This window comes from Panthera tigris, chromosome A1 (assembly GCF_018350195.1).
Source record: "Panthera tigris isolate Pti1 chromosome A1, P.tigris_Pti1_mat1.1, whole genome shotgun sequence".
Lineage (NCBI taxonomy): Eukaryota > Metazoa > Chordata > Mammalia > Carnivora > Felidae > Panthera > Panthera tigris.
The window spans coordinates 72,711,403-72,727,909 of NC_056660.1; the positions used below are offsets into that span (position 1 = coordinate 72,711,403).

The 16,507-nt window shown below is 48.7% G+C and overlaps 2 protein-coding genes across 5 annotated transcripts in view; one reads left to right on the forward strand and one right to left on the reverse strand.

Annotated features, from left to right (window-relative positions):
- Positions 1-1,444, forward strand: part of TPP2 (tripeptidyl peptidase 2) — a 67,667-nt gene extending 66,223 nt beyond the window's left edge. For all 4 annotated transcript variants that reach the window (XM_042979820.1, XM_042979824.1, XM_042979822.1 and 1 more), the window contains one exon: positions 476-1,444. In XM_042979820.1, coding sequence (XP_042835754.1) covers positions 476-565 — 90 coding nt within the window. In that variant the 3' untranslated portion in view covers positions 566-1,444. The remainder of the gene's footprint in view (positions 1-475) is intronic.
- A 6,368-nt stretch (positions 1,445-7,812) lies between these two features.
- Positions 7,813-16,303, reverse strand: METTL21C (methyltransferase 21C, AARS1 lysine). Its single transcript, XM_007075304.3, has 5 exons — positions 16,195-16,303; positions 15,832-15,966; positions 12,363-12,514; positions 9,220-9,337; positions 7,813-8,207 (listed from the first exon to the last, which is right to left on the reverse strand). The coding sequence occupies exons 1-5, from the start codon at positions 16,301-16,303 to the stop codon at positions 7,813-7,815; spliced, it is 909 nt and encodes a 302-aa protein (XP_007075366.1).
- Between the last annotated feature and the right edge of the window lie 204 nt (positions 16,304-16,507).

Here is a 16,507-nt window from a genome sequence, read left to right on the forward strand (position 1 = left end):
CCTATTCATCTGCTCATGGATTTGCTTTGGCACTCTTTGGTTTTCCTGAACAGAACAGAACTTTCCTGAAAGTGAGAAGTGAGTTTGTTCAGTGCTGTTTTCCCGAGGTCTAGAATAGTGTTTGACTTCCAGTCAGACAGAGAATGAAAGGCAGCTAGGTTGGCAGGAAGGAAGGGAACAAGTGTGTCAGGATTGAAGAAAGAAAGACAGAAAGGCTAGTAGAAAGACAGGAAAGAAGGAAGGTTGGGCGGGATGGTCATAATCACCTGTTTAGGTTGGTTGGTAGGAAAATGAGTAGGTTAGTTGATGGTAAGGAAGAACAATTGGTAGGAAGGGTGGTGGGTGGTTGGGTTGGGATGGAAGGAAAGTTCTATGTGCTACTTTATTATCATTAAATATTTAATGCAGAATTTACCCTGAATATTGAGCTTGAAAAATCTGTTCTTTAATAATACATTTTTGTGTTCTGTTCTAGCTGATGAAGTTACTTGGATGGACCCATTGTGCATCTTTTACTGAAAACTGGCTTCCCATCATGTATCCTCCTGATTACTGTGTATTCTAAAATAGGAACCAAGACTTTAAATTTTAAAAAAAGAAAGTTTTATAGTGAATGGATATAAAAACAAATTTGTGGCATTTTTAGTCTAATGCATGTTTTCATCCGCTATCAAATACTGATTATTAAAATGATGTGTATTTATCAGAGAATTTGCTGGCGTGTGGCTTAATACATGTAAATCTAGACCTCTGACATCATGGTGTTTTTTTAATGCCTCACATGGCTGGCACTGGGCTGTGCCCTGACTGCCAGCACCAAGGACTTTCGGTTGGGTTGCAGATATCACTTGCATGATAGGTTTTGAACAGTGACTTTTAACTGCAAACCTGTAAAATTCTATTTTTTATTTTATAAACGAACAGGGTTTTAACATGCTCAACTTTAATTTTTTTTCAATTGTATGAAGGCCTTAAAAAGCTACATTAAGCGTAGCTAAAATTATTTATTGGACTAAAAAAATAGCAGAACTTCATTTCCAGATTTTTTTTTCTTTTTTTTTCTTTTTCTTTTTTTTTCTTTTTCTTTTGATAAAGGTTTACATTTGATTAAGGGGAAAAAAACCGGCACAAATGAGTGTGTGGCAATTGCTGGAGCATAACTGCTTCTCACTAAATCAGTCTTCATCTTGGAGTTATTTCAGGTCAGTCATTTTTAACATCCTTTTGACGTGCAGAGAGCATCAGAATGAACTAATACGTGTATAAGTGCCAGACTGATAAATCTTTATCAGGTATTGTAAAGATACACATATGGTATGTTTGTTAAAGTTGAAATAATGTAAACACGTGAATACCTGTGCAAAACCAAGATCACAGTATATACCATATGCATTCTGATACCTTGATTTTTTTTATAAATAATAAAAGTGAATATTGAAGCTTCTTAAAGTTGGTCTTAATTTTTCATAAATAAAATTTGGGGTTAAAACAATATATTAGATCAACAGAAAAAAATTCAACGTGAGGTAATTTATATTTCCTATAGGCTTGCAATTATTTGAATATATTGCCAGTTCTTATTATGTGACTAACTTTTGTGTATGTTTTTTGGCTTTTTATTTATCTTTCTGGCTACCATACTTGCTTCTCTCATCCATCCTCTCTCCATAAAATAAAAAGACACACGTAGACGATATTGAAAAGCCTCTACTCACTTAAGCAAACGTGTTTGTGTGTGTGGTTATGGTTTTTAAATCTTGTTCCCTTAGAATGTACTACTGCAAAAGGCCTCCCAGTTCATCCTGTCTGGTCACTCATAACTGGTTTGGGGCAGTTGACCCCTTTATCTGATAAAAACAGAGCCTTTAGGAAAACTACAATTATGCTTGCAAACATTTTCCACATGATTTCTGAGCCATCTAGAATTCAAAATCCCATCAGTGAACAGCCACATGCATATTCTCGCCAACACCCGTGCTTTCATGCTCACTCCTGCGGGTTCCCGTGTGTCCATACAGTCCGTGAGGAAATGGAGAGGCTCGGAAAGGGTAGGGTGACTGACCGACTGGTTATTAGAGAATCCGTTTTCAAACCCAGGTCTTGCCGTTCCTAGTAAGTGCTGCCTGCATGCGCAAAGCCGGGGGGGCGGGGCAGCCACAGGTGGAAGCTTGGGTCCTTCTCAGGTCTTTCGTGAGGATGCGCACAGCCCTAGAATGCACGGGGTCCTCTACATACCCAGGTCTCGAAGCCCGTGTGACATCTCCTTTCCCAGCTTTTCCTCCTAAGCCTTTTGATTAGCCCCAGCTGTTTGCCATCTCAGGCAGCCACAAAAATCACACAGTTGCCTGTAATTATCCAGACGGCCTCCCCTTGGGAAAAGGCTTCTGGGCCTGAGATCGGAGCCCCGTTACATTCAGATAGGCTTGCACACGGGGTTCTCTGGGGAATAAGCGTTACAAGCTTTGAAGGAGCTCCCAACCCTATTCGGCCCCCTCAGGTGACTGTCAGGCTGCTGGTGTTCAAGGCGACCATGCAGCTGGAGACGCGATGGGAACGGGGCAGTTGGACACGTCACAGGGTATGCTGTTCTGACTGACGTCCGGCCACCTCTGAGCAAACACGTCTTGGGTCGCGACATGCATGTGGTTAATTCCACAGTTCTGAAAAAAGTTGCCTCAATTTTTGCCAGTTTCTCATTAGTAATGGAGAAAATCTTCAAGTGCTTTTTCACTGACAAAATTGTCCCCCATTTTCAAGGACCTCACACTTTTTTTTAGAATCCATGTTTAAATTTTAACATAAATTTAAGGTTAGAAACTTTCTGGTGGTATGTTTTGATTTTTTTAATTTAATGTTAATTTCTTTTTGAGAGAGAGCGAGGGAGACAGAATCTGAAGCAAGCTCCAGGCTCGGAGCTGTCAGCACCAAGCCCAACGCAAGGGCTCGAACCCACCAATCGCGAGATCCTGACCTGAGCAGAAGTTGAATGCTTAACTGCTTAACCGACTGAGCCACCCAGACACCCCGGGTGGTATGTTGAAGTACTACCTGCTGAGTTATGTGAAGATGCAATCCTAGGATCCTTCAAATGTGACTTATTTTTACATAAAATACCATTGTTCCAGAGCTTTCAGATTTCTCACTTTATCCCTCAGGTTTGGGTCTTTTGGCTATATTTTTTAATGTGGAAGAAGAATTCAGCCCATGGTGGATTTTCGCTATCCTAATCTTCAAACACAATGTGGAGCTCCAGGTACAGGAGGCGGCCGGGCCCTCCCAACAGGCTGGTTACTGGTTGTGTGTGTGTGTGTGTGTGTGTGTGTGTGTGATGCTGTGAGTTGCTGGCCTCCCTTTGGTACTGAAAAGCAAACAAGTGAATTACGTGTTTTCAGGGGGAGGTAGCAAAATAACAGTTTTTTAATAGTACACAGTAAAGCATGAATATTTTCGGGGAAGTTTTGTTTTGGGGTTTTTTTTTTATAAGGGTCAATAAGCCCTACCAGTTCTCAGTTGGAACAAAAACTTCTATATCTAATTACTATGTATGTCTTCTGTTGGAGCTAACGTCTTCCACAGATGATAGAATTTTGCAATGAAGATTGGTTAGTTTGCTGTGGAAGTTAGACATCCACAGACTGGCAGGATCTGCTTTGAACTGTGTGATTCATAGACCAGCTCTGAGGGTGAAACCTGGGTGAGAGGCCGTGACCATGATGGGGGGTGGGGGGGCAGCCCTACAAAGCTGTCTTGTCAGCCTCTGCTTTCTGTCCCAATCACACTGTCTCCATGGTGACAGCTGCACCCACATAAGCTCTAGAAGAAAGTGTCCTCAGTAAAGTCATTCTTGTTTCTTTGTGATTTGGTTAATACAGGAGGAAAATAGTACTTTAAAAAGCCAGGGATAGGGGGCGCCTGGGTGGCTCAGTGGGTTGAACATCTGTCTCTTGATGACCTCACAGTTTATGGGGTCGGGCTCTGCGCTGACAGTGAAGATTGGGATTCTCGCCCTCCCTCTCTCTCTCTGCCCCTCCGCAATCTCTTTCTTTCTCTATCAAAGTAAATTAAAAAAAAAAAGCCAGGTACACTATTTCTGTTTCCCCTTTCTGATAATGGTGGCCAATTTTTGCTCCACAGCCACCGAAGGCAACTGAAAGAGGTACTTTCTAAAGAAACAGAGAAGGAGGCGCCTGGCGGGGCGGGGGGCGGGGGGGACTCAGTCGATTGAGCCTCCGACTTCGGCTCAGATCATGATCTCATGGTTCGTGAGTTCAAGCCCCACACTGGGTTCTCTGCTGTTAGCACAGAGCCCACTTCAGATCCTCTGTCCCCCTTGCTGCACCTCCCCGACTCGCGCTCTCTCAAAAATACAGAGCACGTGCTCAGTACTAGGTCTGTGGCCCCTTCCCAGTGCTAAGGGACTGTTTCCAGTTGTCACTGGCAGGAGCTTTGCCATCATGGGGTTTCTCACCCCTCCTGTAGTAGCGGCTTCCTCAGATAACTTCTCTTTGCCCTGGAAGAGCATGGCCCGGTGCTCTCCCTCCCTCCTGGTCCCTCTCCTGCTTCTCCCCTGTGACAGTAAGACATCCAAACGCAATGGCTGGAATCCCAGCCTGGGTCTCTGCTCTCTGGTCCTGGTTCAGGCACTGACGAGCCACATCACTTGACCCCCATGGGTCTCATCTAGAAAATTCAGCTGGTGTATTCAGTGTGTCTGTTTCAACTCAAAATCCATTGAATCTGAATTAACTCGAGTCTTCCTCTGCAGCGTTTCATACTCTCAATGGTCCAGGATTTAAAGATGCGTTTTTGTCTTTCTCCGCAGGATCTAAGAGAAGCATGCATAGAGAGATGGAGAGGAAGGAAATGAAATCCTTTTCATTTCCCCATTCTTCAAAAATCCTCTTGAACAGAGAGAATTTCTTAAGGAATAAGAAAGTGAAGAATAAGCACTGGCCTTCATTGGTCTGAACATAATTAACCGGAGGAGAAAACCACATTAGTGATAAGTGAACGAGGGAGCCAGGAACGAAGAGGGCAGTGGGCGTACAGCTCCAAGGTAAAGGGCCGGGGGGTGGAGGGTGTCACCGGCAGGAGCAGCCTTCCGGAGAGCCCACAGACAGCAGGCAGGAGCAGACACGGTCCCCTGCGCCATGCGGCACGAACCCCCTGCACGCTCCTGCAAAGGTATCGTTTTAGTTTCCTTTAGAACCCCTGCTTTTCTGAGAGGATTCCAAAGAATTAACCAGCAAATGTATAATTTACACAAGCCGTGTCCCTCGAGGGTCACACGTGAAGAATTTCAGTTCCAGAAGCAAGGAAGGGCAGATGTCAGTTTCCACGATGCAGTTAGGACCACCTGCATTTCCAGTCCTGAAAGGGAAGTGATTCTAGAATCTTGACCACGCCAAGCCCTATCCAAGATGGGGCTAGAATATCAAGTGACTGGACCTGTCTTCCATAGTTCTCCTTTTACGTGTGATTTTTAAAGTCCCTCCCCTATATCTCAATGATTCCGTGTACTGAGCTACCTCAAAACTCTGTAGCATCCAGGCAGCGATCCTCTCTTTTCACTCATGAGTAGGACTCGGCTGGAGTTCGATCCAAGCCGCGCTTGGCCTGGATGGTTCCACACTGGAGCCATTAAAATGCACAATTTACACAACCGGATAGAGGGACGTACGGAAGGGATACCTTGGTGGTGCTGTCAGCATCATGCGGGGGGGTAGAGATGCTACGGGACACACAGCTCAGATTCCTCAGCAGATACGTGGCACGAGGAAAAAGCAAGAGGTTCAAGCCACAGGTGGAAAGAGACTTCAGGTACATGCCAGTCAGTGAATCAAATTTGTGGACCTTGGCTGGGTCCCGCTTCAAACAAACTCTAAAAGTAAAGGTCATGGCATTTAGCAAACAACTGGAAATTGGAACACTGGGTTTTTCAACATGTGAATATACAGTACTAAATTATTTAGTATAAAATTTTATATTACATCGAATATATTTTTGGATGTGATAAAGTCCTGTGGTTGTGTGTCATATATACGTGTATATATATTCATGTATATATAGAAGTACATGTATATGTATATATACGTGTGTGTGTGTGTGTGTGTATGAACCAAATATATAGAAGAAAGGAGATCTGCTATTTGCTTCAAATTAACACAGAAGTGGAGATGAAACAAGGTTTGCCAGGAGTTGAAATCCATGTGGGGATGCGGGTTCATGATTCTTTCTTTTTTTTTTTTTAATTTTTTTTTAATGTTTATTTACTTTTGAGAGAGAGACAGAGTGTGAGTGGGGGAGGAGCAGAGAGAGAGGGAGACGCAGAATCGGAAGCAGGTTCCAGGCTCTGAGCTGTCCGTGGGGCTGGAACTCAGGAACTGTGAGATCATGACCTGAGCCAAAGTCAGACGCTTAACCGACTGAGCCACCCAGGTGCCCCTCCTAAACTCTTATAAATTCCAATTGTTCCACTGTAGGTTATCTGTCGTTCCAGGGCCAGCAAACCATGGCCTACACAAGTTTAATCCATAGCCTGTTTTTCACAGGGTCCACAAGCCAGGAGTGAGTCTTGAATTTTTATAAATGGTTGTAAAATATGTATGTGTATATTCTGTAGACATGGTATGTAGCCTGAAGATATTTATTAGCTGGCCTTTACAGAGAAATGTTTGCTGCTCCTGGCCTCTATCAACAATCATATCACCCACGAATAGGGTCCCTTTTCTTTCTTCCATTCTAAATGTGCATGTTTTATTCCTCTCCTTTATTACATTGGCTAAAACCTCCAGTATAATGCTGAGAAATGGTGGTAGCTGAATTTTTCATTTTTCCCCATCTCAGAGAAGAAGCTTTTAACATTTTATAGTCGTGATGTTTGTTTTAGATTTTTCGTAGCCTTCCTTTATCAGAACAAACAAAAATCCCATTCTTTCCTACTTTTCTAGGAATTTTATTTTTTAAATTTTTTTTTAACATTCATTTTTGAGAGTGAGAGAGACAGAGCAGGAGCGGGGGAGGGGCAGAGAGAGAGGGAGACACAGAATCCGAAGTAGGCTCCAGGCCCCGAGCTAATCAGCACAGGGCCCAACGTGGGGCTCGTGCTCATGGACGGTGAGATCATGACCTGAGCAGAAGTCGGACGCTTAACCGGCTGAGCCACCCAGGCGCCCCTTCTAGGAATTTTAATCATAAATCAAAGTTGAGGGGGGAAAAAAGCAGACAATCCAGAAATCTAACTTGAAATGGTTGCAGGCAATTAATTGGCACAGGAGCAGGATATTTGTAAAGTAAATTATCTTATGAAGTTCCTAAGATAATATCCCTTTCCACAATCCAGTATTTTTCACTTTTAATTAATGTTAAGCCTAAGTTCACTGTCACTCAAGATCCTCTCCCTTCACTGCAGCTGAAATCTGTATAAGTAGATTCTTCAAAATTAAGTTAGAAGGACCCTGTCAAGCTCAGTTTCAAAAGGCACGTGACAAAGGTGCATTGACAGATTCACAGTAGAAATAACAAGGGGGAAATCCACTGCTTAACTAATGTATTCGTATGAAGTGTATTAAACAATTGAGCCCTTTTGGAAGCCAACAAAGGTACTTTTACGTTTTCATATTATCCTTTGTAGATATTTAGATTAACCAGTTCATCTTAAATAGGTTCTTTTAGAAAGCTGCTACACCATTATTCGAAGCATACAGGTCGGTTTTATGCACTAGCTTCTCAGTCTTATAAAAGCTCTTTTACTGACAGTCCAATTTCTACCACCACTCAACAGACACACTAACGTTTTGAAAGGCATTCTGTCTAATCCCATTTTAGTATTCCTTGGAAAATTTTGACCGATGCCTCTGGAAATTCAGCCAAGAGCGTTGTATCAAAAACTTGCTTGAATTTATCTAAAAATTCGTAGTCGGTGCTGAACCTGAATTTGTTCGCCCAAAGCAGCACCGTCCCCGGCTGGCAGAGGTGCGCCATGGTGGCGAGCAGCTTGTCCAGGAAGTAGTGGTGATAAACCACATCCGAGGCCAGGACGTAGTCGTAATGAAACGATGACCTGGGGAAGCGTTGCTCCAGACTTTCCCCCCAAACCAGTTCTCTCACTTCGGGCAGATGCGCTGTACGTTTTAACGTGTTCTTCAAGAGATTGTACTGAAGGTTTCCTAGGACGTCGGGCAGATCCGTTGCCGTGACTTGCGCTCCTAAAAGACAAAGAGAAAAATTGTAGGAATCACCTAGAAACGTTCAGGCAGCCACAGCAGACACGTACACTCAGGGAGAACACAAGAAATGTAACTGGGCTTCTCAGCTTTGTCCCCATTGACATTCGGGCTGGACGTAGTTGACCCAGTCCCACCGGTAACTCTTGCCTGTGGGGGGTCTGCGCTGAGCACCGGACGTTTGGCAGCACCCGGGTCTCTAAGCCCAACTCCTGGCGATCAGAAACGTCTCTAGACATTTGTGGGGCAAAATCACCACTGAAATAGAATAATGTTAGCACATTTTAAGAAACAGTGGTGTGGTGTTGGGAGATTTCAGGATAATGAGCTGCTTAATAGAAGAATTCATAGTGCTTTTCCTTCTACAATTCTCTTTATCTGAAGATTTGTGTTTTCTTCTATATGAAGTATTCAGCACCCAGTTTTCTTTCTGTGTTGTGTGACTCTCCCCAACCTAAACTTGTTAAGTTAACTGTTAGGCATCTTCAAGCTAGTGACGGGAGTCCCCACAACGGACCGCCACGTTTCCCAGGTTGGCTTGAACAGGAGAACTGTAAAGGCGTCGGCAGAATTATGCCGCACTTGTGCCCACCCCCTGCTCAGTGCTCAGGAACTCACAACCCGCATTTGGGGTATAAGTCTGTCTTCGCCTTGGATTATCTCACTTGTGTCTCTTCAAAGGGTTAGTTACAACATTTCCGGCAAGAAACAGGAGACATGTTCCCAACAGGGGCTGGACAGTCATACCTCCAGAATCTGAACTTCATCACCTGGTAATCGGTGGACTGGGCGAGGTAACGAACCTCTCTCAGATGCAGTTATCTTTTCTCTGGGCTAACAGCTTTCACTCCTCGCTCGTGACATTTTGGGGGACTCAGTGAGTGAAATCGTGACCCGGCACCTGAATCGCAGCTGGCCGGACAGGGGGCCCTCACTATCACTGCTGCCAAAGTGAGGGTCTTTCTGAAACAAAGTGAGCAATAAACAGACAAACCTAAAATACTGGCCACAATGGAAACAAGGCCTGGTCCAGCACCAATTTCAAGAATTTTAGCGTCTTGGAGATTCAGTTCCTCTGAATGTTCTTCCAAATACTGACACAAAGCCGTAGCCTAAAAGAATACAATTGTCACCTGACCATCGGAGCGTTGGAAACCAGTAGCGACCCCCCTCCCCTCCCTACCCCTGCGAAATACCCAAAGAGACGTTATTAATAGTTTCAGTTTATGAAGGGGTTCGTAAGGATTGAAATCTACATTCGATGCCATATCTGGACCTCTGGAACCTGAAAGGTACAACGGGTGTCACAGGAACTGGAAACAGACTTTCTCGATTGCCTCTCTCAGAAGACCCTGGGTCAGTCCGTGTCCAGCAACGGGCAGATGAACTCAGCTCTCAAGTCCAGGAGACGAAGCCTCCAGAACCGCTCTGGTCCGGCCGGGCCGTCCACTCAGGAGCAACTGCTGTATAGTGAGCGGCCTCAGGCTCAGCGAGTTCAGGCTGCTCGGGGCTTCGTCCGCTGCTCTGGACGGCGGGGCAGGTGTTCATTCCGTAAGCGGGCGTCGAAGAGACAGACACCAGAACAGGGCTTGTCTGGCTGCAGTGTGTGCCACAGCCACCTGGGGCCCGGCCAGGGTGCCCACGTCCAGACTGCGTGTCTGCGAGCCTCGGGGCCCTGGCGGCCCTGCAGGTCCACGGCCACACCTCGAGTCGCAGCAACGAGACGCTAGAAAACATGTGACTTTTTACACGGCAGCTCAGACGTCCTTTCCCTCTTCCTTCATTCTCTTCTGCCTCCACCTTCTCCCCACCTTTCTACGAAGAGATAAAGGGTATTGGGTCTGCATGGACGGGTGAGGTGTTTACTCTGAGGGGTATCGGTTAGCAACACCACGGACTCCAGAGATCAGGAAGCTTCCGCAGAGGAAGTCCCCCGAGTTAGGAACGTGAATCCTGGGATGAAGAAGCAAGTTGAACTCCAGTTTGTGCACGGTGTTAGCTCTCTTCTTCCTGTGGCTGCTCTGGGCTCGTTATGATGCCACTTTTGTTTGGGGCCCGGCTGGAGTGGGGGCGGCCCAGACTGTGAGACGTGCCCCTCGCTGTGGCCAGGGCGGGGGCCCCAGAAACCTACCCCACAGGCTGCTCCCTCTCATCCCCCCCATCTGTTCATAGTGAATAGTCACACGCACAGACAGATGTGACTCTCCGTGTCTCCTCTCTAGGGACTCGGCGGGGCTGGGGGAAGGACATGTAAACGGATCCTAAGACAGGTGAGGGGTGTAAAGGAGGCCCCCTCCAGGGACCCAGGGGTCCAGTGAGAGGTGACCTCAGTGCTGAAGGATGAGGGAGCACGGACGGGGCGGGGGGGGCCTCCAGCGAGGAGCGGCAGGTGGAACAGCACCATCGCAGGTACACGGCACAGAGTTCTGGACTTGGGAAGGGAGCTCTCCGGCTGAAGACAGATAATGATTTGTGGTGCAGGGAGGACATGAGGACGTGTCACCCAGAGCCATCACAAGGGCATGCTGTGGAGGGGTTCTCTGAAGAGGCAGCTGCAGGCTTCCCTCCGTGCCCTGCCCTGGGAGCTGACCCCTGTGGGTGCCATCCGGAGACCCAGCTTGATGAACCCCTGTGTGGTGAACACCCCCCTTCCCAGCCCTGCTAGCAAACTCCGAAATGTGGGCTCTTGGGCAGAGAGCTGCACTGGGCGTCACACGAGGCGTCTCCCACCTCCCATAAAGCCTGCTTTCCCAGCTTTCAGGAAACCCAGGTGCCAAGAGAGGCCAGGCTTGTGTGTGAAAGGTGGAGGCCTTACTGAGAATGAAACAGTCCCCGGGGGCAGATGTTCCTCCAGCCCCGATCTCCCGAACCCCCCGCCCTCCTGTCCCCCCCCCCCCCAAGCTGTCCATTCGCCGCATCCATTACACCAGGAAGCTGCGGGGAGTTGGCAGTTTTCAAACGTGTTATGAAGCCAAAGCTTCCTGGGAAGCACATCGGGCTCCCATGCACAGGGGATGAACACCGAGCTTCCTTATCTGGGGGAGAGCAGCTCCAGGACCACCCTCCTGGGCCCCCCTCACCTGCCCCCCCAGGACCCAGGATGCCCTCCCCAGGGAGCCCCATGGCGCCTCCACCCACAAAGCTCAGCATGCGGGTCTGCCTTTGAACCCAGACCCCCGTGCCATCCCCCAGTAACTACAGAGCAGCTTGGATCCGGAGCCTCTCGGAGCACAACCAGCTGGCATTGGAGGGCCACTGTCCCGAGCCCCGGTGGCACAGCTTCCCCCAGCGGGTCGACATTTCCAAGCCCTCAGCTCCCCGGCTGTCAGGTGAAAACAGTGTTGCCTTAGCAATTACTTCAGTGAGTACTCAGGACCCTCCCAGAGTGATCGTGCACCACCCATTGTGCCCAGTGCACCTCCCAGCATGCCCAATGCACTGCCCAGTGTGCCCCATACTCCGCCCAGCATGCCCAGTGCACCTCCCAGCATGCCCAGTACACCGCCCAGTGTGCCCCTTACTCCGCCCAGTGTGTCCCATACTCCGCCCAGCATGCCCAGTGCACCTCCCAGCATGCCCAGTACACCGCCCAGTGTGCCCCTTACTCCGCCCAGCATGCCCAGTGCAGAAGGAAGATCAGGGAGGGAAGTGGGCATCCACAACCACACAGCAGGAACTAGCGGGGCTCCTGACTCAAAATGCACAGCATCTGCCCCATTTCCATGCCGCCCTCGCAGGCTGCTGCAGGAAGGACAGGGAGCCCGGCCTCCACACGCTTCCCCTGGAACACCCACGGCCTGGAAGGGAAGCCAGCACTGGGCTCTGATCGTTTTGGTTTTTTTCCCTCAACGTTCATATGAATTTTTCATCTTCCTGACATGTTCAAGCCTATCTTCATGTAGAAAATACTGTTTCAAGAAACACGGCTTGGAGGGAAGTGATGACTCCTGCAGGAGATGCTGTGCCTTTGCGGAGTCCCGGCGCACCCCCGCGCCCCTGGGGGCCCAAAGCGACCCTCCACTGGGGAAGCACAGAATGCAAAAGCACTTGGCACATTGTCCCAGGTGACCCTGACGTATGGGATTGTCATTGCCGCCCCCAGAAACCCCGCCATCCCGAAGGTGACGGCTGTCTCACCCCCGGCCACACCACCGCGCCGTAGCTCTCTATCGATTCCTGGATGACAATCTTCGTGCCTGCAAACAGATAGTGCTCCTGAGTGTAGCTCTCATAGTCTGTAGGAACGAACTGCTGGAGGCTGTGAAGGGATGGTTCTATCTTGTTAGAGCCTGTGGGGCAGAAAATAAAATAGGTTCCGTGATTTGTGGATCCAGCACAAATACTAAGTAGAGCTGATAAGTCGGGAACAGATTGGGCAGTTTTCCCACAGAGAGGGGGGTTGATGCTGGCAATGACCGTGGCTTTAAACTGGCACAAACCCGAATGATCTGGGGTGATAGGGACACCGAGTTCGGACGCGACATGTTTGTGACACGACAAGATGCCAGAGGATGCCCTGGGTCCTCTCCTCCATGGAGCAGAGGACAGAGAGGCGTGGCTCCCCTCCACCCCTCTGTTCTGAGGCCCTCTGTAGCCAACCAGCAGAATGGCACGGACGAGCTGTCTGCATGAGGACCTAGGCAAACACGGACCCGACTATTTTTAGGTCTCGAAGTGAAGTAACATTCCCGCGTGTTGGCTGGAGCGTGTTCCTTAAATCCTTCCTACGGCTCCTCTGCAAAAGGTACGGGTCACCCGAAGACGAGCCAGCTCCACGGTCCTGGGGTGGTTGTCAGATGAACCCTGGCTATTAAGTTACTATTGCTTTAAATACCCATTAAACTCATGAGCAGCTCTCGAATATCACATAAAATGAGCAGAAAAGAGCACCTGATCGCGGCTGACGTCATGGAAGCACAGGTCGTGCAGATTTTGCAGAGTTCCAGAATAAAAAGAGCAGCGCGCGAAAATGTCAGGAGTGGGGATGCCAAGCACACGCACAGCAGAACGGAAGCTGCTGGTGCCAGCGGTGGGCAGGAGTTAGCAGCAAGGAGCCGGGGGGAGACCCCCACGAAACCTGCCTTGGCTCCCTGAGGCTCGCCTGGGACATTTGTCACCACAGGTGGAAGATGGGCTTTGGAAAGGAGCTGACAGGGGCGGTTGGTTCACATTTGAGCTGCTCTCATCAGAAATCTGCACTCGAGGCGAAAGAGGAGGAGGTGAGGGCAGGGCACGAATACAAGGTGAAGGGTCAAGGGTCTTTGGAGAAACCCAGTGAGGAGCGCACCCTCCAAAGCAGGCGGGGACAGAAGCGATTTGGGGCGTCCCTGATTAGCAGGTGCACCGGGGCAGATCTGTGCTGCTGGTCTGCTCACTGGAACAGGCTCACAGAAGACCACAGACATTTGGAGTCAGCTCTTCCAAATGTTTACAACCGTGTGACCACGCCTGTTGAATCCAATTGTAAGCAAACTGACAAAACCCCCCAAAACAGGGCTGGCGTTTTGTCTTCGCATGTGTTTTCATTTTGTTTTTCTAGCAATTAATTTTTGTGGTATTTTACCAAAAAGGGTCAGCGTGCAGCGGACTGAGAAATGGTCTCAGAGCCCAGCGGAGCACGGGGACTGGTTTGTAGACTAGCATGACGGGCGACCACAGCCCTTTTGGGAGCACTGCTCTTGGCCCCCGGTTCTGATGGAGCGTGGGCTCCAGCCCCCCGGGGAGAATTCTGCGCTCTGACCTAAAGGTGAGCTTTCCAGAGACGTGGGGCTTCACCGAGCAAGAACCTGCTAATAAACAGGGGCCAAGTCAGTCGTGAGACGTCATCCTTTCCTGTCCCGCACCCTGGTAGTGGGGGAAGGAGACTTATGGCCTTCACCTGCCTCTTGTTATGGGACGCTCCTGACATCTAACACCACCAACCCGTTATCTGTGAAAGACCAAAGAGGCCCTAGCTTCTCCCAGGGAACCGGAGGCTGACTGGGCTTTGCAGAGACGATGCAGAGGCAGAGGACTAGACCGTGGTTTGCCGGTAAATGCTTAACAGTAGGTGTGGGGCGAGGGGAGGAAGCACCGACTTTAGGGTCTGACGATTACCATGGTGTCGATGCTCCCACCATGGCCATTTCCAGCCTTCAGCAGACGCCCTGGGGAAAGCTGTGCACCTGCTGACCATGGCAGAGTATTTCCACCACGCAGAGCGATGGACACCAATAACCTCAAGCGCATAGATAATCTTAACGATCATCTTATAATGTAACAAAATAGGTCATGATGAGTTGTATTTATTACCTTAGCCTTTAAATATACCCTTGGCTTTTATCTGATCTATTGAGTGGTAAGTTTTCATAACTTACATTTCAGTAATGGCCATGTTTAACAACCACCCTCAAAAAAATCCCTGAAATTCAGGAGCTGGTACAGGCCAGTCGGTACAAGGAGCCAGTCCAGGGCAACTCCTTTTTCCTCTGAGGTTTCGTCACTGGAGTAGGTGACTCAGAGCAGCCAGACCAGCAGGGACTCATGCCAGCTCCTGCAGGCTTCCCTCCGCCACTGTGGCTCAGATGGCTCCTTCCCTTCCTCCTGCGTCTCACCAGCTGGGGACTTACTTTTCACTGACCGCAGGAAAAGTCAATGGGCTGATTGGGAACGGCTCACCGGTTCATAGGCTAATGAGCTGATAAGTCCTGTTTTCCCAATCAATCTTGGACAGTAACTCGAGCATACAAATATTGTCCCATAAGACCCTTCCACGTCCTACAAAGATAATTTGTGTTTGTTACACATTAAACATTTTCACTTATTGTATCGATGCTAGTCTGAGAGTGTTAGATCAGGATTTAGAGATACAAATGCCTTTCTCTGTAAACTAGTTTAGCAAAAATAAACAGTCCTGATTTAGTTGAGCTGGAACATAACTTTACCATGTTAAATGGTTATAAAGGTTTGAAATGCTGTATCTTGGCTTTTCTGACATTCATCATTACGTCTACCATTTATTACTACTGAGTCCCTCTGTGCAGAAATGCAACCCACATATGATACAGTTGCCGGGGAGAACATTCTGGCGAAAAGCCGAAGCGAATCAAGATTTTGTTTCTTTTTAAAAGTTCTAGGGGCTCCTGGGTGGCTCAGTCGGTTGAGCGTCCGACTTTGGCTCAGGTCAGGATCTCACAGTTGATGGGTTCGAGCCCCTGCGTCGGGCTCTGTGCTGACAGCTCAGAGCCTGGAGCCTGCTTCAGGTTCTGTGTCTCCCTCTCTCTCTGCCCCTCCCTCGCTCATGCTCTCTCTCTGTCTCAAAAATAAATAAACATTTAAAAATATTAATAAATAAATAAAATTTCTTATTAACAAAAAATATAACCATTTGAGATTTACAGACACGCCAAAACAAATTTGTGGACTTTGATAAGTGCATAATAAACAAAAACAAGGATTGCTTTTAATGCTATGCTTCTGCTCGCGTTAAGGCACTTTTCTACCACGCTTCACTATAGGAACCATCTAGAGTTAATAGGAAACGGGAACTCTTGTCACGGAAGTTAGCTGGAAAATGCCGTGGCCAGGGAGACAGCTGAGAAGGTGCTGCGGTCTGGAAGGAGGTTACCTCCTGGAGGGCCACCGGTGTCTTCCTCCCGGGGAGCCCCCTCCGGCGTGGAGCAGCCATCCGGGGTGCAAGGTGCTTCCTGCAGGTGCTGGGACCGCTGCTCGGAGCTCAGACACGCGTCCATGACCGCAGCTGCTGGAGACCAGAGAAGCAGACAGGCCCCCCGCGCGCTCAGCCCAGGCTGGCTGAGCCTCCCAGAGGCTCTAAAAGGTGCAGCTTATCGCCTTAGCATCTGCTGAGCCGCAAAGAACCCCTGCTTTTCAGCTTTAGCTCCCCCCGTCGGCAAAGCAGCTGCCCCAAGGCGCTGCCATCCTGGTTTCGCAGAGCAAAGGAGAGGGGGACCGTTCAAACATCACCCCGCACCTGTTCCGTGCATCAAGAAACGCAAACACAGAGCGAGCGTAGCCGGACACGCACGACGTGGCTGGGTTCTAAACCACATCTCTAATAGCTTTTGGAACCGAATCTTCATGAAGAAAATCTGATCTAGCAGCGCATCGTGCCGTCACGGGTACCGTGTGGGTTGAGGGCTCAATGACATCACGGATGAGAAGGCAGGATTTGAACCAAACCCAGGGCTGCTCCCTTCTCAGCGGAGGCTTTATCGCCAGATCTAGAAAGCGCTGGGGGCCTGAGCCAGGCGCCTGACCTGGCTCCCCGCTGGGGCGCTTGGCAG